The sequence below is a fragment of the Corvus hawaiiensis genome, chromosome 5 (assembly GCF_020740725.1).
Source record: "Corvus hawaiiensis isolate bCorHaw1 chromosome 5, bCorHaw1.pri.cur, whole genome shotgun sequence".
NCBI lineage: Eukaryota > Metazoa > Chordata > Aves > Passeriformes > Corvidae > Corvus > Corvus hawaiiensis.
In genome coordinates, this window is record NC_063217.1 from 23,508,716 (window position 1) to 23,533,892 (window position 25,177).

General features: G+C 38.6%; 1 protein-coding gene across 11 annotated transcripts in view; it reads left to right on the forward strand.

Annotated features, from left to right (window-relative positions):
* TBC1D1 (TBC1 domain family member 1) overlaps positions 1-25,177 on the forward strand; it is a 102,174-nt gene that overhangs the window by 70,016 nt on the left and 6,981 nt on the right. For all 11 annotated transcript variants that reach the window (XM_048303788.1, XM_048303789.1, XM_048303796.1 and 8 more), the window contains 5 exons: positions 10,305-10,490; positions 14,586-14,747; positions 16,590-16,748; positions 21,809-22,053; positions 22,495-22,654. In XM_048303788.1, coding sequence (XP_048159745.1) covers positions 10,305-10,490; positions 14,586-14,747; positions 16,590-16,748; positions 21,809-22,053; positions 22,495-22,654 — 912 coding nt within the window. The remainder of the gene's footprint in view (positions 1-10,304; positions 10,491-14,585; positions 14,748-16,589; positions 16,749-21,808; positions 22,054-22,494; positions 22,655-25,177) is intronic.

Consider the following 25,177-nt stretch of genomic DNA (forward strand, 5'->3'; position numbering starts at 1 on the left):
TTTTCAGCTTCATATGTAACATTGTTGCTGCTGTCTCATGTTAACTAGCCAGAGAAGAAATTATTTTTATGTGTACTATTTTAATGAGTCCTGGGGAAAAAAATGCATCACCACGTATTGCACTGAAGAAAAGGTGATGCTTCTATTTCATCTTTCCTTGTTGGAGTACAGAACTACAGACTAGAAAACTCCAGGTGTACCAGCAGGAATTACATTTCTTTTATGATCTCAGTTGAATTCTGTAGTGCATACTTTGTCCTCATGTATGCTGCTCCAGTGTGTGACATTTGCCACTTGAGTCATAATTATCCACTGTTGCCATAATTATTTTGTGAAATTCTGTAGAGCTGAAGAACCACAGACTAGAAGAAAATCACTGCACATAAGCATGCAGGTGCATCATTTTGTGCATTCACTTTATGTAAGCCAGATTGTACAGAACATGCTGGGGCCAAGAATGCCTGAGAAAATCCTCTGGCTCACTAAAGTTTGAATTTCACAGCATGAGCTTTGTAAGCTATAACTTCTGACTTACCTCTAAGGCCATTGTATCAGAAATAAGAGAAAGTGTAAGGAAACAGAAAGGAACAGTACCTTATAGTAAATGTAGTAAAAAGCAACCATCCTAGTGTCACTGAGATACTTTTCTTTCATCTTGAAGTGAGACCTTGGTTAACTGGAGTAGGCACGTAACAGAAGTGTTTCTTGTCATTAATGTACTGCTTGCAATGCAATTTGACTGTCAGTGAGGTAAGCTGCATATGGGCACAGATGCCTCTCAAATTTAGTGTACTTCAAAGTGAAGTGATCTCAGGAGCATGTTGTGTAAACATACATGTGAAATGCTCTCTTGTACTTAAAGGCATGTGAAGGGCTGTTCTATGAAACTACTGTTTTTACAGGTTTGATGCATCTCTCTGTGACTGGAAATGGTCTTACTTGTTTTTGAAAGCCACAAAACCTTCCCATACTAAAATCCACCTAAATGAAATCCACCTAAATTGCCTACCCAAGCATTTCCTCTGAGACATAATAGCTGCAAGATACAATCTTAACAACCTACAGCTGGGTAAGCAGAATAGTCGGAGAAACAAGAGTGGCCAAAATGAAAAACAGGATGTGCTATTAATAGGAGCAGCAATTTAAAATATTTGGCCTTTTTCTTCATTAATTTTCTTTTTTTGTATTTGTTTCACTGTACATAATTTATGAACAGAAGAAAACTCAGAGTCAGCGCGGTTTTTTTAAATACTTAAAGCAAATACTGGGTTCTTCTGTTTGGACTTCTATGCATCTCCTGGAACATTTCTGGCAGTGAAGGATACTCACTTGTTATCCAGTCTCTGTAGCCTTAAAGAGAGCTACTGTACAGCTGGTCTTACACTGGACTCACCACCACAGTTAATTAAGTAACCCCTCTAGTTCCAAATTAATTGTGATAAAAGTAAATACCTATCATTCATCATCTTGTTTTTCTGTCATGATCTGTGTTTTTTTAAGTCTTTTTCACTCTTTTTAGACTGATTTCCTCTAATTTGTACAAACAGCTGATGTATCACCAAAAGATCAATTTCAGCCAAATTGGACAGAGGGCAAAGAAGGTTTTAAAGATAACATGGTTTGTCGTGTTCTGCAAAAGTAAGCATGAAGGGAGGGAAATAAGGGAACTTCTGTGATTTATTGGATTCCCTTTATAGACTCAGACTCCATTGACCAATTTCTCCCTTCAGGTGTTGTGGCCAATGCCCTACTCCAGGGTACTCTTCAGGAGAGGAGTAAGGAAAAAGCTGGGGAAGGGGTGTGTTTAAAAGCTAGTAAGTCAGTCAGCCAAGAGACCCAGATCTCTGTGACTTAGAGATGATACAGTTTTTTAAGTTTAGCCTAGGCTGCTTTACTAAACTTTGTATTAAAGGTAAAATCCACCAGGGTGCCTGAACTGTGCATTGTTTTGACCACATGTGGGCAGGCATTGTCAACAAAATGAAACTTCTCTGTGGCTGTAATTTCTCTTGTGTTGTAATGAGTAAATTGCACAGAAGAATGTACAAGCTATCACAAGAACCAGAGACAACTGTAAGCTTTATATTCACAGAAAAACCTAGGCTCTGACATTTGTGATTACATTTGTATAGGCAGGTGGTGAGCTGAATCTCAAGATCAATCATGTTCATTGCTTCTCTGTGTGGTTAACACAGCAGGATATGAAGGCATATTTACTGAAAGTTTTAAAAAAATAAACTCCAGACAACTGGTACATAGCTTTTGCAGAAATTTTGATCTTACTCTTTTGAGGTAATGAACTTCATAAAAGTCTATTATCCTGAGCTTCCACATGAAGCTTGAGCGGCTTGAACAGCACTGAAGTCCCACTGTCTTGCACTTCTGAATCCTTTAATTCTTTAGGAAGTGCTCATAAATAGCTTGAGTTAAACTTCATTTTCTGTAACTCGAGTGGAGCAAAATGCGTGCTGGCTCTGCCTTGGGAGTTGCATCATGAATTACCAGGCAGAGAGCAGTTTGTTTTGCAGACACTATTATTTAAAAGCAATGATTTATTATACATGAAGGAGGGTGTTCAGTCCTAAATCAGTAGAAGAAAAATACTGCAAATAGATATGCTGGAAAGCCATTTTTTCTTGCCAGTTGAGATTCTTGTCTTGCCTGATGATTGGACTAATGTAGCCATGCTCAGCAAGGCAAGCATGCTGAGACAACACGAAGCCTTGTAGAGAAACCATTACTTTTGGTTGTTGTGGAAGCAATGTCCCACATACACGCCCTTTTCCAGCCACCTCCTCCTGCTTGTTGGTCCTGCCACTTTCCCTTTCCCACACTGTTTTCCCCTGCTTCTGTACATAACTTTACCATGAAGCACATCAGAGATCTATTATGCAGTTTGCTGCCCGGCAGGAGAGCCAGGTGATCCCTGGTGAGCCTGAAAATGAGGCTGATCTCCAGTTTGTAGTTCTAGAAAGGATTTTCTGCATACCCATGCAGAAATGATCTGTAGAGACTTTTAATACTTTACAGCTGGTAGCTGGAGGATGGAGTGTTGAATTATGCCAGTTCCACTGTAGCAAGCTACGGTTCAAATTATCCAATTAGCCCCAACTCCTGCTGTCAGCAGCTTCCCCTGGAATGGTTGTGATGCTGCAAGTGGTGTGGAGCACCAGGGGGCAGCGTTTCTCTCACTGGCACCTTCAGACACAGTGTCTCATCCTCGGATATTTTTTCTGTTTATTTGTGAGAGTGTAATGAGTGTTGAATCCTGCAAAGTGGAGAGATGGAAAAAGGGAAGCAGAATCTCCTAACAAAATGGATCACACTTTGATCTGTTACAATACAATATTTTTTTGAAAGATGGTTTTCATTATTCTTTTTTTAAAGTTCTCTCTCCTACTCACTGTCTTAAACATTCTAAGTAATAAATGTGTTTCCTCAGCTATTTGATTTTTACCTTTATAACTCCCCACCCTACTTGCAGGCAGATATTCCTACTTCTGTAGCATCACTCAAGAGCCACTTTTTTTTTGCTGTGTAAATGGTTTAGGACTCTTTAGTTCTCTCTTCACTGGTAAAAAGGTGAAGAGAACATCAACTCAGTGATAATTTTAAACCAGCTGAAGTATGAACACACTCAAAGGCCTTAAATTTCAGTTGGATCAGTTTTCTAGTCCCACTCACAGTATTACACGAGCAGTAGAGCAGGCAGAGGCGAGTGTCTGGAAGGTGAGGGTGGGTGCCCTTAACCTGCTCAGAAGCAGAACGTCCTTGACTCAATGTAGACTGATCATGAAAGTTCACCTTGCACTGCAGTGCAACAAGATATTCACGTACATGTATTCAGCATCTATAAATCTCTGTGCAGTGGACAATTTTCATACAGTTTTCACATATTGACTGTTCAGAATTGGTCATAGTAGGAGAGCTGTTTTGCAGATTGTCAGAAACTCCCAGCACAGTCAAGTCAATTGCTGCATTTAAGGGGGATGTGGATAGTTTTTGAAGGAAGTAATGGGAAAATAGTGGTGCTTGTTGGAGCTTTCTTGGTGAGGGAGGTGTGTTGGAAGTAGACAACAAGATTTTTGTGAAAGCTGTGTCAGTTTTAGGTTGGAGAATGGGTGACTTGTTTTAAGGTGGGCAATTTGTGATGAAGTAACCTGTTGAGCAGTGAAAGAAATTGAAATTCAGAGGAGTGAAATGCTTGGTATCACTTAGAAGTACTCAGAAAATAAATCCAAATTTAAAAATCAACTACATTTTATTTTATAGCTTGACTTGCAGGAAAAAAAATGGTTTAGAAAGTACAAATATCTGTACAGGAAAATGAACTTGATTCATTAATTGAAATTATTTGGGTCTCTGTCTGAGGCAAACTGTTCAATCCTAAGTGCTAAAGAAAAGTTTGAAGAGCTGTTCTTCTTAAAATCAGCTGTAGTTAGCACCTACCCATCTCTTTATGTTTTGTGGTGTAGACTATATCTCTTGATTATTTAAGCAAATTTTTTAAAAAATCATTTTGTAGTAGCGTTGCAAATACTATAAACTGTTGCTTTAGCATTCTGTGCTTAGAATGGTTATGGGGTAAATTATTTGTAATGTGTTTGCCAATACTGTGTTAGCGACAAAATTATTATTAATTAAAGCCAGTTGGTTATAATTGATTACTCAGTTCTGCCCCTTTCAGAGCAAATATGTGCTCTCAGTCTTGATTTCTGGCACAGGAGTTTGGCTAGTAAGTAACCAGTAAGTACACAATTAATGTTTGATGGCTTCTGTGCCCATTGAAATATCAGGGCATTCCTTTCTCGGGGATTGATAATATTAGGAAATGAGGTTAATTTGGTGGTAGTAAGTGCTTTCTAAGAAGTTCTTGGCTTTACAAGAAAAGCAAAGTCCAAAGCATCTTTCAGAGCTGATTGTAATCAACAGTGTTGAAATACACAATTTTTCAAGAATTCCTTATTCAGCCATTGCTTTAAGTTGTATGTCAGATGAGAACTTGTTCCTTCTTGTGATTCTGTATCTGAAGCTTTCTGATTACAGAAGGCTTCTGGTCATTTTACCACATCTGGTTTTGAAGTTAAATATTCCAGGCAGCTATGTAAAATAATAGGAATATTAAATCTTTGGTTATAGAAGTTTGCATTCGTCTTTATTTCTGTGTGAAAGAAGGTGTTGCACTACCCGAATGGAAAATCTGAAGAGAACTAAGGATGTTGTTGATGTCTTTTCTTTTGGCAATTGAATCTTAAGTGACTGCGAAATTCTCTTGTTTGTTTACCGAGCTGAATTTTGTAAAGTTTAAATTGCAGCAAAGAAAAATAACATAATGCAGTAAATAAAAGGCTTAATGGATTTTCTGTCCACATTCTTACCATATCTTGTCTGACTTTTTAACCCCAGAGCATGGATGCGACTGGTAAACACTGCATGTAGAGAGCCATGTGTAAACAATTCCTTAGTGCGGATGGTGTTAATGCGTTATTATTGAGCCTCCTCCCTACCAGCCCTTCCTTTCTACTTGAAGTGTTGGAGTTTCTAGTCAAAGATGAATCTTCTTGTCTTGGTTTTGATAGTTGAGGTTGGTTAGACTAAGTGCTTCTGAAAGAATGTTTTTTAAATTTATGCTTTTAGGTTGGTTCGTCATTTAAACCTTGTTTAATACTGAGGTGGATTGATTAGGAAAATATTTGATAAACTAATTTTTTCTTAGTCATTTACAAATGAAATATTCCTGTTTGTATCACTTCCGGTCAGATATTTTCTGTTTTAATTACTACTGCGGTCATTCACCAGCTTTCCACGTACAAACTTTCTTTAGTGTGGTCCCTGGTAGTAATATATCATGATACTTCCTTCCTAATCTTTTGTACTTTGTTTTTTGTGTCATCTTTCCACATAAGAGTTTTGTGTAATTCATTTGTTGATCCTTTTGGAGTGTAGGGATACTCTGCACCTTAAGGTTGAAGCACTGCCATGTAAAGCCAACAGTGAGTATAAAAGAACAAATCAGCTGTACAAATTCCATCTCAGCCCATTGTTCCTACTGGCCTTGTCCTTTGTTGGGTATTATAAGTGGTGGAAGCATAAGAGGAGTGCTTTTGAGGTACATATGGATGCACTAGAATATTTGAGCAACATTTCCATCTGGTTCATGAGCAGTGTCATCTACAGTTCAGTACTTTGCAAAAGTTCTCACAAGCCCAGGAAAGATGGTGGTTTTCCCAGTGAAGTGCAGTTTCTCAGAGAATGCTTGGATTTGACTCACAGACTTGTAAAATTTCATTGTGCAGAAGAATAGTTCTGAAGTGTAGTCCAAGAATGAACCTCAAATGGAAAACTACCATAAAATTACCATTGATCAAATATATTAATATTTATCGAGTCAACTTGCCAAATCCTGAACCTTAGAGAACAGAAGTGCGGTAGGCTTCTATGAGTAGCATGTATGGAGGTAGAATTCTATATGGAAGCTGCCGGAAAGGAAGCAATATATCTGAAAGGAGTTGGGGTCAGGTCAAACGTGGAATAGGAGTCAACAAAAGCTGACTAAGTTGGCAGGTGAACAGGGAAGCAGTATTTCAGTGTGTGCTGAAGCATTCAGATCCTGTTTAAGTGCACTTACTAATCTCATAAAAGTTCTGAAGGCTGCACATTGTTCGTACTTTAACACATGGCAGTTTGGTTCAGTGGAATGGGAGCTCCCAGTTACATGCAGTTGAATTGCTCTTTCTCTGCTATCCTCCAGATCCCTGGTGCATAACAATGGAATACTCAGTTCCTTGTTACAGTATTTTTGCTCTTGTCTGTTCTGGATCTGGAAGCTGGGTGGCATGTCTCTTCATCACCTTGTATGTTCATGGACAGGGGTTAGTGCTGACTTACCAAATGTCTGAGTTTTTTATTTTGCTTTGAGGGATTGCCTTCACATTCCACCTTCCTCCCTCCCTTACCAGCCAAACAGCTGATGCAACTCTGCAGACTTCCGACAGGCCACCTGAGCAGTTAAACAGGTTCGTTTTGCATTCTGCAAATCCTGCCTCATGCCAGTGTGCAGACAGGAAGGAAGGCAGCTTGTCAATGTGTTGCACTTTATCAGAGTGGACTTTAGACTTTCTGTTAAATGTCCACAAATTATAAGAAGCAGAAGAAAAAATAGAAAAGGAGCTGCCATTTGGAAGGCAAAATCAATCCTAGGACTCTTCACAGAAGCATTAGAGGTAGGGTTGATAATCATAATTGTTCAGCTTATATAATTTTGTAACCTTTCAGTTTTCTTTTATAGCCTTAAGCATGATTTCTTTTAATGAATACTGATTTTATCAGATTAATCAGCCACAGATGGGAAATTTTCAGCCTAAATGGAAGCAGGACCATGGTCTTCAGTAGTTAATGCTTTGCAGCAGTTCAGGTGTTGCCACAGTTTGATCACTGGAGGACGACAAGTGAGTAATGTCTCTGATAAACTTGTGAATTTGGTACTTGAAGACCAATCCCTAAAATTTGTCCTGGGGAAGCAGGATGTGTACACTAAAGACAGGAAGATTCTAGATGTTGAATGTGTTCATTCTTGCTTTAGGAATGCAACGTGTTTAATCCATTTCCTTGCATGTGTTTTGCCAGCCTGGGGTTTTTTTGGCTTTAGGGCTTTTTTTGCAAGTAGTTAGCCATAAACTGTATCTGGACATAGTCTATTATTTTCTAACACACTAGTGCACATATACATACATAAAATCAGAATACACATCTGACTCTAAAAGAGATACATAAACCACTGGGAGGATGTAGAGAAGAGACTTGTTTGCCCCAAGATGTGCCTGCATTCTGTAGTGGATGTTGTGAGAATGGAACGTGAATGTAAGATGTGAATAGACCACAGACAGCGTACAGTAGATAAGGGGTTTCCTATCTGGATCACTTTTACTTTTTTGCATTGGTGAATGGTGACCATTTCTGTTGATTCCTCTTTCTTATGGTGTCAGTATTGTGTGCAGCCTTAGAGGAAATTAACAACTTCCCTTGAATATTCTCTTTTTATTTCTTTATTATTTTATTCAATCAAATGAAGTGAATTCTACCAGCATTATCCTTAACAGCATTTCCCTTTAAATATTTCTTAATATGCACTAAGGCAAATTGTGATAAAAGCTACTATATTTAGAAATTCTACACAAAAATGTACAGAACATTGTTGACAGTATAGCATGTGCATCCAAACCAACAATTGCATCAAAACCAGCAATCAAATAAAAATAATTTTCCTTTCATGGTCAGTACATGTTGAGAATTATTGACTGGGTGTGCCTTCTCTGCCTGCTGTCATTTGCCTGTATCTCTTTTATAATTGCAGATCTTAGCCCATTGAAGTCTTTCAGTTTACCTGTAAAGAAAAAAAATTAATGTTTCCCAGTTTCTTTTAATGAATACAATACAGTCTCTTCGTTGTATTGATACTTTTCATAACCAGCTGTATTTCTGAGTGCATCTGTTGGTTTTTTTACTTTCTTTACAACAAATGGTGATTGCCATTAAAGTGTCAAATATTTGACCATTGCTTAATTCTCATTCCCATGATGTTCATTGTTTTTTCAAATGCTGTAGATACTAGAAGTATGGGTATCCACACCTATATCCAGAGTGCAAGGTTGTAAAGGTTTAAATTGTTCTGCTAGCTGAATATGTTACATTTATTTTTATATGTATATTTTAGCCCTAGACTTTAACTGTGGTGGCAAGCAAATAAATGTATAAGGAAGCGGGTGGTATTTGGACCCACTCTACTTCTCTCTGACTCTTTGAGAGGAGAAGATTGACAGTGGCAAGACTTAGAAAAGCAGAAGTGAACAGCTGTGAACATTTCCATTCTTAGTCATCTGAGCTCAGTTGTGCGAGTGCCTTAGAACAAACAAGAAAAGAATAGCTGCGTACGAACTGCGTGAGTCAAAGTATAGTGACAGTCTGAGCAGAACTTGAAGGGGTGAAAACCTTCCTATTTTGTTAGTTTTGACGAGATGACATGATTTGTGTGTGTTTAATTAAAGATCTTTACCACCATGCTAGGCAATGATAAAGAAGGGGACCCCTGAGCTGCCATCAGAATAATTGCTTCAGGAATGCTCCTTCTGCAGGAGCTGTTTGAAATAGCACACACAGATGTACTTGTCCTTGGCTGGCGAGATTGCGAATGGATTTCATTGCACTAACTTTAGAGCGTTGTCTTGCATATATAGGTCAGGGAGCCGTTTCATAGCCATTCCAGTTGGGTGAAGAAGTGCTGTTGCGATGGCCTTCTGTGTGGGATTTGGTAGGAAGAGATTGGTTGTTTTGACCATTTTTTAAAGTTGGTGAATTGAGTAACTTTTCTTCTAGATACAGGTTATGTCAAAGACTACTGAGCCTCCAGAGAAGCTGTATAAAACAATAAAATTAAGTGATACTACAGCAGGTACTAAGAAAACAAAGTATAAGAGCTTGTGCTTCTTACATTGATTGCTTGTTTTAAAGTAATGTTATACATCCTTCCCTAAAAATAAATGATTTTTCAATTTGCCTGAGATTTATTTAATGTTCACTTTCTTTTGTAATGTTTTCAGTCTTAGAATTACCTTGCATGCTTGACAAAATGATATATTTTGTGGTAGGCCAGCTGAAGCCAAAAGAAAAGTTCAGAAGGTTATGATATGGTTAAAAATGAGAAGTGAAAACAAACATGTCTTAAGTGCCTCTCTCTCTTTCCGCCTATTTACTTTAAGAAATGGTAATCATCCCATTGTATGGCCTTAGGTGGTGGTTTGTTTGTGCAGCTAAGGGCGTGTATTCTCTTTGTTAAACACACTTTAGAGATTACTCTTCAAATTATGTGGGTGCTATATTTGATTTTATCTGCTATTTGAGTCATGCCACATTTCAGCTGTAGGTTATGTTTTTGTAATTTCTCAGACTTGCCTTTTCCTTTCAACTCTCTACATGTCAAGTTGTAATTAGCAAGATGTGGTCTTGGTGTGTGGTACAATGTTTTTACCAGGTTATAGAAAAAATTATTCTAGGCTTTAGCATGTATGATTATCATTGTGAAGCAGCTTGTAAGTCCGCTTGAAACTGTCACTTAGGAAACCTTGCTTGGTATTGCTACTTCTTATCTATCTATCTATCTGTGTATCTAGATACAGATAGATATATGAGTTAGTGTATATATGCAGATGTGTGTGTGTTTGTATATATGTGCAGTCTTTCAGATTGTGTCCCTTCATTCACCTGTTCGTGATATCCAAGTAGTTAACAACAGTCTCTCTTTTTTAAAGATTACTGTGAACTGGGAGATCTTCCACCCAGATCCCCATTGGAACCAGTGTGTGAAGATGGCCCCTTTGGGCCAGTGAAAGAAGAAAGGAAACGGTCACCCCATGAGCTTCGTGAGCTGTGGAAGAAAGCCATTATTCAGCAGATACTGCTCCTCAGAATGGAGAAAGAAAACCAGAAGTTACAAGGTTGGTGAAGTTCTTGGGTACTACACCCTACTGCAATACAAGTTCACCTTTTGGTTTTCTCTGTGGCTTTGGCAGTGGACTGCACCAAGCCTTAATGAAATGTTTTAGGAGCGTATAGGTAAATCAAATTAGCAACATCTCCCTCAGCACTCATTAGTGTAGGTGACAATGGATGAAAGTTTTTTCATTACTTCACCTTATTATTTGTTTACTTGATCTGAAGTGACACTCTTAGGTTTACCATGGCTGAGGTTTATTAGGCTTGTGCCAAGAAGCTCTTGCAAGGAATTCATCATGATCAGTATCGTGAACTGAATTCTTTTCTACATTCACATCCGCAGGTCCTTGTCTAAGTGTTGGTCATTACAACGTTGTGTTTAGCCAGTCTTGAGGCTCAAAGGAAGTTCTGAAAGAGGTGGTTGTGGACTTGGAACTATGGGTGCCTGCAGTAGTACCCACACTGTGCAGGCAAGGTTTCTGTAGAGAAGTAATGACTTAGATCAGTCCAAAGGGTGATGAGAAGGAACTCGAGAAATTGTAATTTGCAATTATTCTTAACCACAATTTTTCTGTGAATGACTGAGCTGTGACAAATCCATTTTGGTGGCAATTTTTACATATAAAGAACAGCTGTTATGCAGAATCACAAGTGATTGCCTTTGAGAGCTGCTCCTTTGAAGATATGAATGATGAGGACAGAAATGTTTATCTGGGTGATTTTAGGTGTTCAGGAAGGGAGTAGGCACCTGAACCCTCAAAAGGGGAGGTACCTGGCATGAAAATGGCAATTCTTCATTTTCTTGTGTAAACTTGATGAAGGATTGACTTCCAAGAAGTGTGTAGAGAGAGGGCCCAGCTGTGTGAAAAGGTCAGTACACCAAACTTGAAATCCTTCTTTAAACTCAGGCTAAGACATGCGGCTGGAAAGACAAAACACCTCTTGAATATTGGATATGGCCTGCAAAAGCACTTGGCCCACCTGTAGGCTGTTTGCACCCGGCAGTATAGCTCTTCTGTTTCAACCCTATCTGAAGAACACCTGACACCCGAGTTTCCTAAGAACCCCACAGGTGACAAGCATGTTCCCAGCAATGTACTAGCTAATCCAGTAAAATAAAATATGGCTATGGATACCAAATATACAGAGTCCTTGGCCAGAGGCTGAGACCATCTGGAGAAGAGGTACTGAGAGAAATTATTTATACAATCTCTTCAAGCTTAGAACAGTGCTGTTATAAATGAGCTTCTGTAACGTTTTAATGGCATTTAGAAATAAATTTTCTCTGTATTGTGTATTTATACTCCTGATATTTTTAAAATTTCTCTTGTATTCAAATTATCTGAATCTACAGCCTGCAGTCAAATTTTGGCAAGTGCAGGTCATTAATATCCATACACATTTTAGTAAGTTTACCTAGGTGCTCCAATTTTGTCTCCCCAAAAGAAAAAATTGCAAAACCATCACAGATACATTAAGATGAGCATATCTAAAAAGCCAGTTAGTGAATGAATGAGGTGGGTGTTGGCAGAACTGAAGGCCCAGCTGTGCTGTACGCCCTGAAGGGTGAGGAAGTTGTCCTAGGTAGCTGCTGCATGAAGAGCTCAGATGGTGAGACAATACTTGAAAACAACAGATGACTGTGCTGCAGCGAGCACAGCATCTTTACTAGTTGCGCTTATGTGTGATATTGGGAATTATTTAGAATTATGTAGATACTGACACTGGGTAGTGTCAGTATCTAAATAAGCTTGTTGATAAAGGCATATTCTCACCTCAGTCCTCACACGTCACATTTTTGCACATAGCATACGAAGACTGAATATAAAGCAGAAAAGTCTGAGAAGTTGCCAAGCACCAGAAGACATTTGTTTGCGGAAGATGAAACATTGAAAGATTTCTCTGAGTTCGTTTTCAATTAGGCTGAAATTTAAATGCCCTTTTTTTAAGTTATATTCATACAATACCACCTGTGTTTTGCGGGTTTTTAATATTCTGATTTATAAATATGTTGGTTTTGACCTGACAAAGATGTGAGAGGTTGAAAAATAGTTTAGATGGACTGAATCACTTTCAGTGTGGATAGGCAGCTATAATTGTATTTCATGGATCTGTAGTTAATCACTGAATTAAAAATTAAATACTCTGAGATCCGAATCTTGCAAACACTTAGGTAATCTCATAACTCACATGAATAACCTCATTGAATAAAGTCATTCACATATGAAAGCAACTACAGGATGAGGAGGTGTACTTCCCAGATACAAACAGTTCTTTTCTTTCTCAGTTTCTAAAATCTAGAAGCTTGTGTAGTCAGTGGGAGTACAGGACAAGGTAACCCTTTGTGACTCCCAGAATTCAATAATCTAAAAAACCTTAATTGCAGATACAGCTCTCAGAACAAGTTGAGTTTAGTGTCTTGATAGTGTCATTATGAAATGTAAATTTCAGGCAGTCTTTAACTGTTTAGTAAATTTATATAAAGGAGTTGAAAATACAAATAATAGAGAGTTAAACTATCAAAAGATAATATAACAACATTTTAACATAGATTGTCTCAAGACTGAAATGGATAGGAGTGATTCTGTGAATTCATAAGTGAAATCCTCCAAAGTAGCAGCAGGCTTATGATATATGGCAGAATGTCCTCAAAATATGAGTATCTTGTTACCATTACAGTAATGCATCATCACAACAAAGAAGTACTGACATCATGGCAAATTAATTAATAAACATGATCACTTTATGATACACTATTTCAAAAATTGTGTTATTTGTAGGAGAATTATTTTTTAATTTTTGTTTAATACTGTAGAACCTTTCCAGACTTCTACATATTTTGAACTTTTGCTCTGCTCATTTTTTGCAAGTAGAGAGCTGCTCTTGTCCTGGAACTAGGTGCATTGAGTACTCAGCCACATTACAGCCTAGTTAAAAAATTGAAACCTATTTTGTTAATTTCTCCATAAATTTCCCACTGTTTATGTCTCTCCTTAGTGCTCTCTTTTTAGCTTAGTCTTGGATTCCTTATAGCATTTTGTTTTATCATTTCATCCTTGTAGGAATAAATGACTGACATATTTGTGTCTCATCTGAACTACACCTCTTTTTCTCCTCTTCTACTTTTTCAGTCTTGTTAGCTGCACAAATCCATCTACTGGCACAAAACATGCTTTATTATTTAGTTTACATGATTACCATTAATAAATCCTGTTTTCCAGGCACATTATAGTACTAAAATGCCCCCACAGAAAAAAAAAATTTAAAAGCTTTACCAAGACTCCCTTTGAAGTTCTCACTCCACTTCTAAACTTTGGAATTACACTCAGCTGCAGAATTGTTTTCATTTCTGCCATGGTTTTTTGATGCTTTCCCAGCTATTGTTTAAATTTTTTTTTAATCCCTTATAGATAACACATGAAGATACAGTGCAATATTCTCATAAATTGTAATGTGGGAAAACCACCAGTACAACAGTGAATCTCTGCTCCAGGAGCTGTGATGATCTAAACTGTCATATTTAAGACTGAGTTATGCATTGACCTTTGTTCCTATTTATTCATTGGGGACTTCAGGGGAGTCGCACATAAATGTAGTGCTTATAGCCCTATTTGCGTCCAGGGCTCTGGAATTTTCTATACTTGAACTTTCCTTTTTATGTAATCTGTAAATCTGTGAATGATCACCTTTAAAGTAATTTTTTTACTTTGTCATTACTATTATGGAAATGTATGCATAACAAATAGATGACTAAATTGGGTTTGTGTTTTTATTTGCTGAAGGTCTTCTGCACTGAAGAGCTGGGAAAATGAAAATTCCTGTTATGAAAATCTTATGTTTATTTCATTAGTCATCATCTCTCATGTTTCTTCATATTTAGGAGTTGACTAGCAGTAGGGAATTTAATTTACCTGGCCAAACATAATTAATATTGCATGTAATATCTTTAAAAACCAAACAAACCAATCCAACCCCACAATCACTAATGTTTAAATACATAATGTTTCAGGTGGATTGCACGATGAAGTCGTAAGTTAAATTAATCCATTTTACAAATAGTAAACAATATTAACTGCTACATTCATATCACTTTTTAGCATCTGAAAACAATTTGCAGAACAGACGTCTGAAACTTGACTACGAAGAAATCACACCATGCTTAAAAGATGTAACTTTGATTTGGGAAAAAATGTTGAGTACACCTGGAAGGTCAAAGATTAAATTTGATGTGGAAAAAATACACTCTGCTGTTGGGCAAGGTAAACACGGTTTGGTTTTTTGAGTTGTCGAAATGCATGTAAATAGTATCAGAAAAGGAATAGTGTGGCCACTTAATCACTCCTTATAACCAGATTCTCTCTAGTGCTGTTCTCAGGCTGCTGACCAAACAAGTAACAACTTTTGGTACCATCATGGTCATGCAAATGCAAGTACCAGTCCCTTTCAGTGGTAGCTGCAGTTGTATACTGGAGCTATAGCATACATTTTTGAGTAACATCTGCCCTTACAGGAGAGTTGTACGCTACCTCAGTGTATTACAATTGTTGCAATCTGATTTTATAAATTAGAAGTTACAATTAAAGAAAAAAAGCTTGGATAATGCAAATAAATGACTGTGTGAATAACTGAAGAAGCCCTGCATTGTTTTCTGGAAATTCTCTGTTCCAGCCTGTGTACTGTGTCTGTGCACAAACAGTAGGCATGGGTATCTCTGCAGAACTGCCTTTTCTCTGAGTTCAAGAACACTTTTTCGCTGCAAACACCACTTACAGTCTTCCTCGCAACTGCAGGGCTGAGCAACCATCCCTATCTCCACTGCACCAAAAGTAATATAACCTAAGGATGTTTATTAAATATTCTAAGAAATGGGGCTATTACTCAATATTACATTTGCCATGATTGGACCCAAAGGCCTTAGGCTGAGCGCTGTATGGAGCCGATGGTGAAGATGGCTACTCCAAGGAGCTTTTTATAGTTCTATACAAAGCTTTCCAACATGTAAAGAAAGTGTCAAGATTTAACCACTGTCAGAAGTTCAATATTTTAAATATTGCACCAGGCTATGTGCAATTATACCAGCAAGTTAAACCAAAGTGCCCATTTAAAATGACTGGATAAGTCTAGATTTCTAACAATATCAAATCCTAATATGTTTTGTTATCTTTCCTTGTAAGTTGTATGCTTGAGCAAGTCTTGATTTCTCCTGTGGTTATTGTCCTCCATATGTTACATGTATACCAAAAGAAAAAAAACAGTCCTAAAAACGTCAAGCTGTGAGTTACTTCAAACTGTAATATCTGGTTCCAGTGCACTATGGATTAGACAGAATACTTTCCCAAGTGAAAGTGCATTGATTTCTTGTGGAGAGGATTTAATAGTGAGTGAGAGCCTTGTGCTGAATTAATTATACTCTCAGAGCTTTACATACAGTTTAAAAATGAAGGCTATCATTACTTATGTGAAATAGTTAAGTAGCATCCTCCCTCTTTACAGAGAAATAAATTCAAGTTTTAAAACATTTTAATGTGTACCAGTCATTAAGCAAGCTGATAGCAAAACTAGAAATACAATACTTGCCCGCTGATTATCTGCTTTGTGTTGTAGTCTCTATATCACATCTCATTTGTACTTATTTATATTTTTGGTACGTGTGCATCCCACCTTCCTAAAACATACTTGTAACAACAAAGTCCATGCTATGTTGACAGTGAAACTGTCAATTAGTTCTATTGCAGTGCTTTATTGTGTACTTTGCATGGAAAAATGGGAGATAAACATACAACTTTTCAGAGACAAGTATTGCAATTCTTGATGCCTGTTCTAGTGCTTCTCAGACTAGATGTAAGCATTAATCTTAGGCAGCTCATGGTGTTTCTTTCTGCCTTAAATCTCTCCTGTTATGGTGCTGATGTCTTTTATTGGTTGAGGAAGTAAAAGCCTTGTAGTTTATCTACTTCTGTGGTCCACTGGAGGTAACCAATAGGGATCTGCCTGCCTGTGTAGCAGATAGGGATCTTCAGTTCCTCAGTCCTGTTAGCTCAACTATAGCAGAACCCTCAGTAGGAGTACAAATTACTGGTTTAATTGCTTTCTCTACTCAGGAGTACCACGTCACCACCGTGGGGAGATATGGAAGTTTCTAGCAGAGCAATACCATCTGAAACATCAGTTTCCAAGTAAACAACAACCAAAGGACACACCTTATAAAGAACTCCTAAAACAACTAACTTCCCAACAGCATGCAATTCTTATTGACCTAGGTAAGTACAGTAGTGGTCTGAAATTAAAACAAGGGGTTTATGATCTCTGTAAGATACCTAAAGAAGGTAACACACAAAAAGCCTTTCACTGTTTAATAATAGGTTGTTGGTAAGAACTGCTTTTAATCTGGTGTGAGAAACCAGGAGCTGATGCTTTTCCAAGAGGATCACAGCTCTTGTGTGTGGGATAATCCCACACTGAACTCAGTATTCATTATGTTCTTTCCTAATAAAGGCAAAGAATCAATGTCTTCCAGAGCACAGCACTGGCATTTTGGTTCTGAGGAGCTGTGTGGGGCAATTTAAGAAGTGCATTATCACTACATTTGATTAAAAGAATTTGCAATGAAAAACTCCATCAAAGGAAATTATGCACTGCAAGTAACCAAATGTCATATGAAGGAATGCTAAAAATTTATGGAAAAAGTTGTACTTGGTCTGATCCAAATGATTATTACCCTTTGCATTATTTTCTCTTACATCTTTTCTGTAAAGCAGTAGTACAGAATTATCCCATCATAATTCTGCTCTTTATAACTACTCAAACAGTATTTAAGCATTTTTCACTGCTAATGAATGTACCCCCTTTCTTACCTGATGAGGAAGGATTACCTATACCCAGGGCTGTCTGGGAGCACACATTTATTATTTTATTAAAGACTCAACATGCTGACTGTCTTCAGTGGGTACTAAACTGTGAGAAGATTTGCTGAGTTTAGATGGTGACTTAAGCTTTAGATGACAAAGAGGGTATTTTCTCTGTTTCTGCAACACTTAGTAAAGTGAGTCAAAATACCAGAGCAGTGCATAGAAAATACATAGGAATGAGAAGGAACAGGTGTGTTCCTGCAGAAAGTGGCGTGACCGGAGGTGGGAAAGGGTGGTGGTGGATGTCACCTTCACTTTCCCCTACTTGGCAGACCTGCCTGCTTTCAGCTTGGCACTGGGAAAGTAACAGGCCAAGGAGCCTTAATGCCAGCTGGGAATAGGCAGTGGATGTGTGCAAATTGTTTCCCTTCACACTTTTCACACCAGATCTAGGAACTCCCCATGACTGAGCAGTGCCAGACAACAATCTTTTGTGTTTGAGAGAGACATTTACATGCAGCCAGAGATCATTTGCTAGCAAATACCTATTGTTCCACCACAGCTGGTATTGGTAGCCCTGGCAGTGAAGGGTAGGACGCTGAAGTGGTTCAGTAAGAGGCGAACAGTTTTGTGCTGGGTCAATTAATTGAACACCTTCAGCAGAGGGATGGTGCTGGGATGACTCCTGGACAGTAGGGAGCACTATCAGTCTGAGCTTGGTTGTCTCACATAGCAGACTGGGGCTTACTGGCTTGGCAAGCTGTTTATGTTTTCTGCCTGGTTCTGCGCACAAATACTTTCTCATCTTAGCCATGTGTTCTTCTCGTAGAAACAAATGACTGCATGTGTTGGCAAATTGGTAACTTCGTGGTGGTTTTCAAGCAAGGTGTTGTTTTTGCCAGGGTGCTATTTGCCAGCCCATTAGCTGAGGGAGGGATTGGGTCCTGTCATAACCATAAGATGAATTAGGAAGCTGAAGACTTCCTAGTGATTCACACTGAAATAGAGCTGTGCTGCACGGTAACCGACAGCATAACTGGATAGGCAGCTAGAAGGAATTTGCATGTTCTGCCTTGCATTCCTTCAGGCTATCAGAAGCATTTTCTTAAAAATCTTTAAGAATCCTTCTGAAAGCATGCACTTATACCTTGAAAGAAAAAAACTATGTTCTTGCAACATGTGGTTGTAATACCTAAAAACCTTTCCCAAATTAGGCTAAATAGGTCTTGTTGATACAGTATGAGCCAAAGCTGTAATAGCATTGCTTGCACTTAGTTGAATTGATGCATCCTCAGATGTAAATAGTGCTTCCTGAGATTGACGCCAGCAGTGTGCATGTGGATGCAGGGCTAAGGTATAGCAGCTGCTTTGCTGGCCCAGTTTACATGTCACAGTGCTATCAGTGTAGGAAACCATCCATCACTGGGTGTTTGCTGAACATGGTATAAAATTATGTTTTGTTTTATTGCATCTAAAAAAATAAAGTAGTAGGTACTTACTCTCACATTCTGGGCCTCTAGAGGTATCACAGTTCATTTAGAGTCTCTTTTCAGCAGGGCCAGAGACCTTTGCTCCAAAATAAAGGCTAAAATTCTTAGTTAACTCAGAGCACCCAGAAACACATCAGCTTGTGAGTTTAGCAGTTCTTCTCCTCCTCCATTTACTGCTTTTTAGAACTTCTTCGCATTTTTATTCTTGCTGAGTTTGTAACTCTTTTTCATGACTTACATGAAATGAGCTTTGCTGGCTGAGTGAGGCAGTGCAGGTCTGCCTTTAGACTGTGCTGTAGAAGCTTGTCCTTCAAGCAAAGGAATGCAAGCTTCTTCTCATTTGAAAGCTAGAAATACTTCTTCTGTAACATTCAACTCTGACACCCTGGCCAGGGAGACCTACTCAGGACTGAGTGCCATGTCCCATGTGACAGGCTACAGCAGCTACCAGATGGCGGAAGGACTCTACCCCGGGCTTTGTCTTGAAACAGGAGTTCTGATATTATCTGGCAGCGCAGCAGCATTCCAGAAGCTAAAGGGTGGGGTGGTATTTAACAAGTGGGCAACCAGAAAACAAGCTCCACTTAATACTAGAACAAAAGAGGTATTCAAATTTCAAAATACCTCTGTTGAGGTATTTCAGAGGAAGTTTGATAGGGGGAGGGTTTTTTCCTAAAAGTGAAAAATTTGCCTTTGGAAGATTTTTTTTAAAAATCTGTAAAGGTTAAAGGTTAAGTCTTTAATGTCTTTGTTCACAGAATCAGAGTGGTTGAGATTGGAAAGGAGCTCTTGAGATCATCTAGTCCAAATACCCCTTGCTCAAAGCAAGAGCTGCCCAGGCTGCCTAGGATCATGTTTGCTCAGATTTTGAGTATGACCATAGATGGAGACTTCACAACCTCTTTGGGCAGCCTGTGCCAATGTCTATCCACCTTTATAATTTAAAAAAAAAAAAAAAAAAAAAGGTGGAATTTACTGTTTTTCAATTTGTGCCCACTGCCTCTTGTTGTCAGTGAGCACTACTGGGAAGAGCCTAGTTCCTTCTTCTTCATTCCCTTCCACTGGGTATTTGTGCATCCCCCTGAGCCTTTCCTTCTCCAGGCTGAACAGTCCCAGTTCTCTCAACCTCTCTTCATAGAAGGGATGCTCCAGTCCCTCCATTATCCTAGTGGCCCTTTGCTGGACTCTCTCCAGTATGGGCATATCACTTTTGTAGTGGGAACAGAGAACTGGACGCAGCAGTCCAGATGTGGCCTCACCAGTGCCGAGTAGAGGGGAAGGATCACCTGCCTCCAAATGCTGGCAGCACTCCCAGTGCAGCCCAGGATACCATCAGCCTTCTTTTCTACAAGGGCAAATTGCTGGCCCGTGTTCAACCTGCTGACCACCAGGACCCTTGGGTCCTTTTCTGCAAAGCTGCTTTCTGGATGGGTGGCAAATGCTGGTGCATGCATTTGTTCCCTCCAGGTGCAGGATTTTTGCACTTAACTTTGTTGAACTTTATGAAGTTCCTGGCAGCTCATTTCACCAGCCTGTTGAAGTCCCTCTGAATGGTAGCAAGTGTATCTCTAACTACTCCCAGTTTTCTATCATCTTCAAACTTGCTGAGGGTGTGCTCTGCCCCATTGCCCAGGTCATTAGTGACCCTCCCTAATAAGGGATCAGCTGGAACAAAGGCTCCAGGCACCCTGTCATCAAGGGCAACTGACAAAGGTTGGTTAGCATCAGCCTTACCAGCACCAGCCTTACCAGCCAGCAGCAGTACCCTCACATTTGCAGGAGTCCCGTGCTGATCCTGGACAAAGTCTCCATATGCTCATAGCTCAAGGAAACAAAGCCCAGAAATGGCTGCACAAAGGGCTGTGTCTGTTGGCTGCCTCCATTAGCTGTGCTCTCACATAATATGTATATAGCATATATCGTAGCTTATATATAGCTACACAATTCTTGGTATGGTACAGGCTGCAGAAAAAAAAAAAAAAAGGCAAACTGAGTTTTTACTCACTGAGTAAATGTTGTGGGTCAAACTGATTGTGCAAGTTACCTGGTTGGTTTGGTTTGTTTTTAGGACACCAAGTGCTGTATGAAAGTTTACAGATAAGCCAGTCTGGGGTGAAAGCCATCATCTTGTTCTAGAACTGGAGGACTAGAAATGGCTCTGTTGTGCTCTTACAGCTCTACAATTAGTATAGTTTACCTTAGGCTGGGATTTATAGAGACATGAGGAATAGAGACAAAGCCCATTGCTAGCAAGAGAAAATTTTGCTCTGACATCTGAGTCCCACTCTCCAAGCACTTGTCATTTGTGTTGGTGTTCATGGGCAGAACAACCAACCCCATGTAAAAGGGGATTTTTCTATCATGTTGGTGAAATGGATCAGCGCATGCAAAAGTCTGAGCTTCATGGTGCAGGAAAGGAGGAAGGACCCATAAGACTTCTAGGGACCAAGGCAAGGAGAGATGTGACAAGAGACACACTTACATGAAAAAGACAAAAAGAAAAAGTAAAGGGAAGGCGGCTCAACCCAAGTAGATCAGATGTTCTAAGTCTGTGCCTGGATCCTAATAGTTGTTTAAAAGCTAACACTTTTTAATCAAGAAAGAACTGGGTGACTCATCAAGCCACTGAATCAAGTCTGTCACTATTACAGACGACCAGGTCCTACAAGAGCTTTAATAAACTAGTCAGGGACCAGTCTTAAGAACCAGGTATTCAGCTGTTCCAAACAACAGGTCTTCCCCACCCCCTGACAGTTTCTAAATTAACTTCACAATGACTGTAACAACACAGTGGTAGAGTGGAAGAGTCAATTGCTTTGTATCGTTAACTTTTTTATGGTCTTCCTGTGGGTTGGCTCAAAATCTACTTCTCAAAAGAATCCACATTCTTGAAAGACTCTTTAATTTGACAGTGTGACATGGGTTGGAGAGTTTTGTTGTTTATTTTTTAGTTTAGGTCACTAACTTCAGCTGTTTTCACAGGGCGCACATTTCCGACACATCCATACTTCTCAGCACAGCTGGGAGCTGGGCAGCTGTCACTCTACAATATTTTGAAAGCCTATTCACTTCTGGACCAGGAAGTAGGATATTGCCAGGGCCTTAGTTTTGTAGCAGGAGTTCTATTACTTCACATGAGTGAAGAAGATGCTTTTAAAATGCTGAAGTTTCTCATGTTTGACATGGGCCTGAGAAAACAGTATCGTCCTGACATGACAATTTTACAGGTATGATTTCATTTTTTTTAAGTAAAGGATGCTGCTGCTAAATAATAATAATGCAATACAGCTAGCATTGTCAAAACCTAAACTTAAATTGAGTTCTCAAAAATAGGGAAGAATAATCTAGGAAAAGAATACATCATCTTAAATGCACTATTTTCAAATCAAAATACTTCTGGGGAAACTACAGAAACCATAAATAGGAAGACTTCTGTTGCGTTCAAATGAGGTTCAAATGATCCTGCAAATGAGCCTGTTGTAGGCTCACAGGTGACCCATCCTGTGTCTTTTAGGTGGCTTCCGAGTATTTCTTGTTTTCACACAATTTTATCCCAACATCAATTGACAAATATCTTTCTCTGTTTCTGATAAGTATGAAGCATGGACTTTGCTATTATGAATGTCAAAACATGTTGATCTTTAATCTCTTGCTCTTATTCCATGCAGATCCAGATGTACCAATTGTCTCGACTTCTTCATGACTACCATCGAGATCTCTATAACCACCTGGAGGAACATGAGATTGGCCCCAGCCTCTATGCTGCTCCCTGGTTTCTCACCATGTTTGCCTCCCAGTTTCCCCTTGGATTTGTATCCAGAGTGTTTGGTAATTCTTCATAAAACTTGTCTCTGTTCTTTCTGAAGTCTTATATTTGGAATCCTGTTATTAGGAACAGCATTACTATCCAATCTGTTTCAGACACCCAGGAGAAGTATTTTGCTTACTGTGAGCAGAAGAAAAACAACAGAGATCATCCTATGGAGTGTGCAGTATTTCAGTAAAACTGGAAGAGAGAGGAGAAAAGTAAACAACAGTCCCTAATGTTTTTTCATCCTTATTGTTACCCCACCTTGTAACCACTTTTAGAGAGGATGTAAAATTTGATGCCATGAAGGCAGGCATTGTGTCATAACAATGACACTCCAACACCAACAATGAATTACTTTCAAGCTGAAAAGAGATGTAACAAAGGCATCATCTGAGAAATATATCCATTTACTCCACTGTCATAATTTCCAGCAGTCATTATCATCATTTCTAGCAGTGTCAGCAGAAAATTAGCTTGAGGGGTATGTTTTAAAGCACACACAGAGATGGCCTTTGCAGTGTAAATGCAAATTGCAGAAATATAAGATGTTTAAACTAGTGTTTCTTATCCTGACAATTTTAGTTCCAAAAATGTTTGGAATCATTGGGGATTTCGTTTCTAAAGTCACTTCTGTTGCCTATTTTTAAAATCTCCAGAAGCTCTCTTTTTAAATTAAATTCCAGTTAAGAATTTACCTTGATGCTATCTTCTGGATGTATATTTCATAGATTGTTTGGTGTTTGAGAAGATGCTTTGTTTCCTTTTCAGTTGTTTGTTTTTCAACTTCATTATGTGGTACTGGATTGTCCATAATGAGCGGGGTGGACTGGAGCTTTCTCCCCAGTTCTTCTCTTCTAATGAGAAGCCAGTTTCATTTTCTTTAGTCAGTCTCATTTAAGAGATGCAATGAAGAAATTATTTATTAGCACATTAATAGTGACACTTTCCTGACTTAAAAACAATATGGTCCTGTCTACCACAAATAGGAATATAGAGCTCAAGAAGAACCAACAAGAATCCTGGCTGGTTTCTGTTTAAGGGCATGCTAAAAGTAATGCTAGAAAAATTCCCAGTGAAAAGGATGGTGTGTAGAGTAGAACTATATGTCCCATGATTAACATCCAAACTCTAGGGAAAACAGCATGCTTTTTTCCTGGAAGGTTAATGTACATCAGCAAGTATGTAGCTGACAGTAATAATCTGTAGGAATCAAATGAAGTGCTGTATACAAGTGTCATATTCTGAGTTTATAATCAGTTCATCTTTTTGTTATTCTTAATCTTTCATAGTATTGTACATGGTAAGAAGTGTCTTTGAATGGGACAATTGACTGCAGTGAGGTTATAAAAGTGCCTTGTGTATTCAGTATGTTTGGATTTCTGCCTTAATAGACAGATTAGTACTTTATCTGTCATTGGAGGATTGTAGGGCTTTAGAAAACAAAGGCTTTGCATTAGAATAGAAGGTACAGATACGTGGTCTTCACACGTCTGATTTTACATCAAGAAGAGAAAAGCATGTGTGAAAGAAACTGTTGCCTCTTAAAAACCTCTGATGTTTTTTAGGGAGAAAGTTCAACGTGACCAACACTTGCAGTTTTTAATGTTTCAAAGTATTTAGTAATTTCCTTAAAACAGTATTTACTGGAGCTATGTAGGATGAGAACACTGGACATTTATTTACATTAGAAAGTAAAATCTCATCCTCACCCATACTAAAGACTCTGAAACACAACTTTGAACAAAAAATATTTGAGCTGTCACTCTGCCGTCGGCTGTCATTAGCAGCATGGCAAGTTAGGATCCAGTAATTTTTGACCTATGTCTTCACACACTTTTGCAGAATATACATATATAGGTTTTCCTTGCTCACTTACAAGAACCCTTGGGAGGAAAGAACGTTGATGCTGAAGTAAGTGATGTATAGGTTACTAACAGTCTGAGATTGCACTGCCATTTTCTAATATTATCTCTCAACCCTTGGTGTTTGAAACTAGCCCACTCCTATTTAATGATACAATTGTTACAGACCATTCCTTTGGATTTCCATAGAGTGTGCTTTTTGCAGGCATCTGACAGGCAATATGTAAAAGAAGTGGGTTAGACTGTTTTATGAATCAAGTAACAAAACTCCTTTTAAGTTTTTATTTATCTGTCCAAACTTTCAACACTTCTCCTGAGCAGGAACTGATGAAAGTACGGGGTTAAGAAAGATGTGTTCTTTAGTACCCCTGCTTACTTATTAATAGAGGAGAATTGATAGAATAGTGTTTATTTTGTTTCAAGATTGTAGATAAAGCTTAATTTTTTTTAATCCTATAGGCTGCCAGTCATGCTGACATTAATTTGGGTACCTTCACTGTATTGTTGTTGGCTGGGATCCCACTTAACATGAAGCATGGGGAGTGGATAACAAACAGGTCTTTGTTAAGTACTTGCTGTTTTACATGAGAGGGGTTTCAGCCATGTTTTAGTAGCTCAGTCATACAGACATTCATTCACAACTTTTAGGTCACCTTGAGTTAATCTGCATGTCATTAA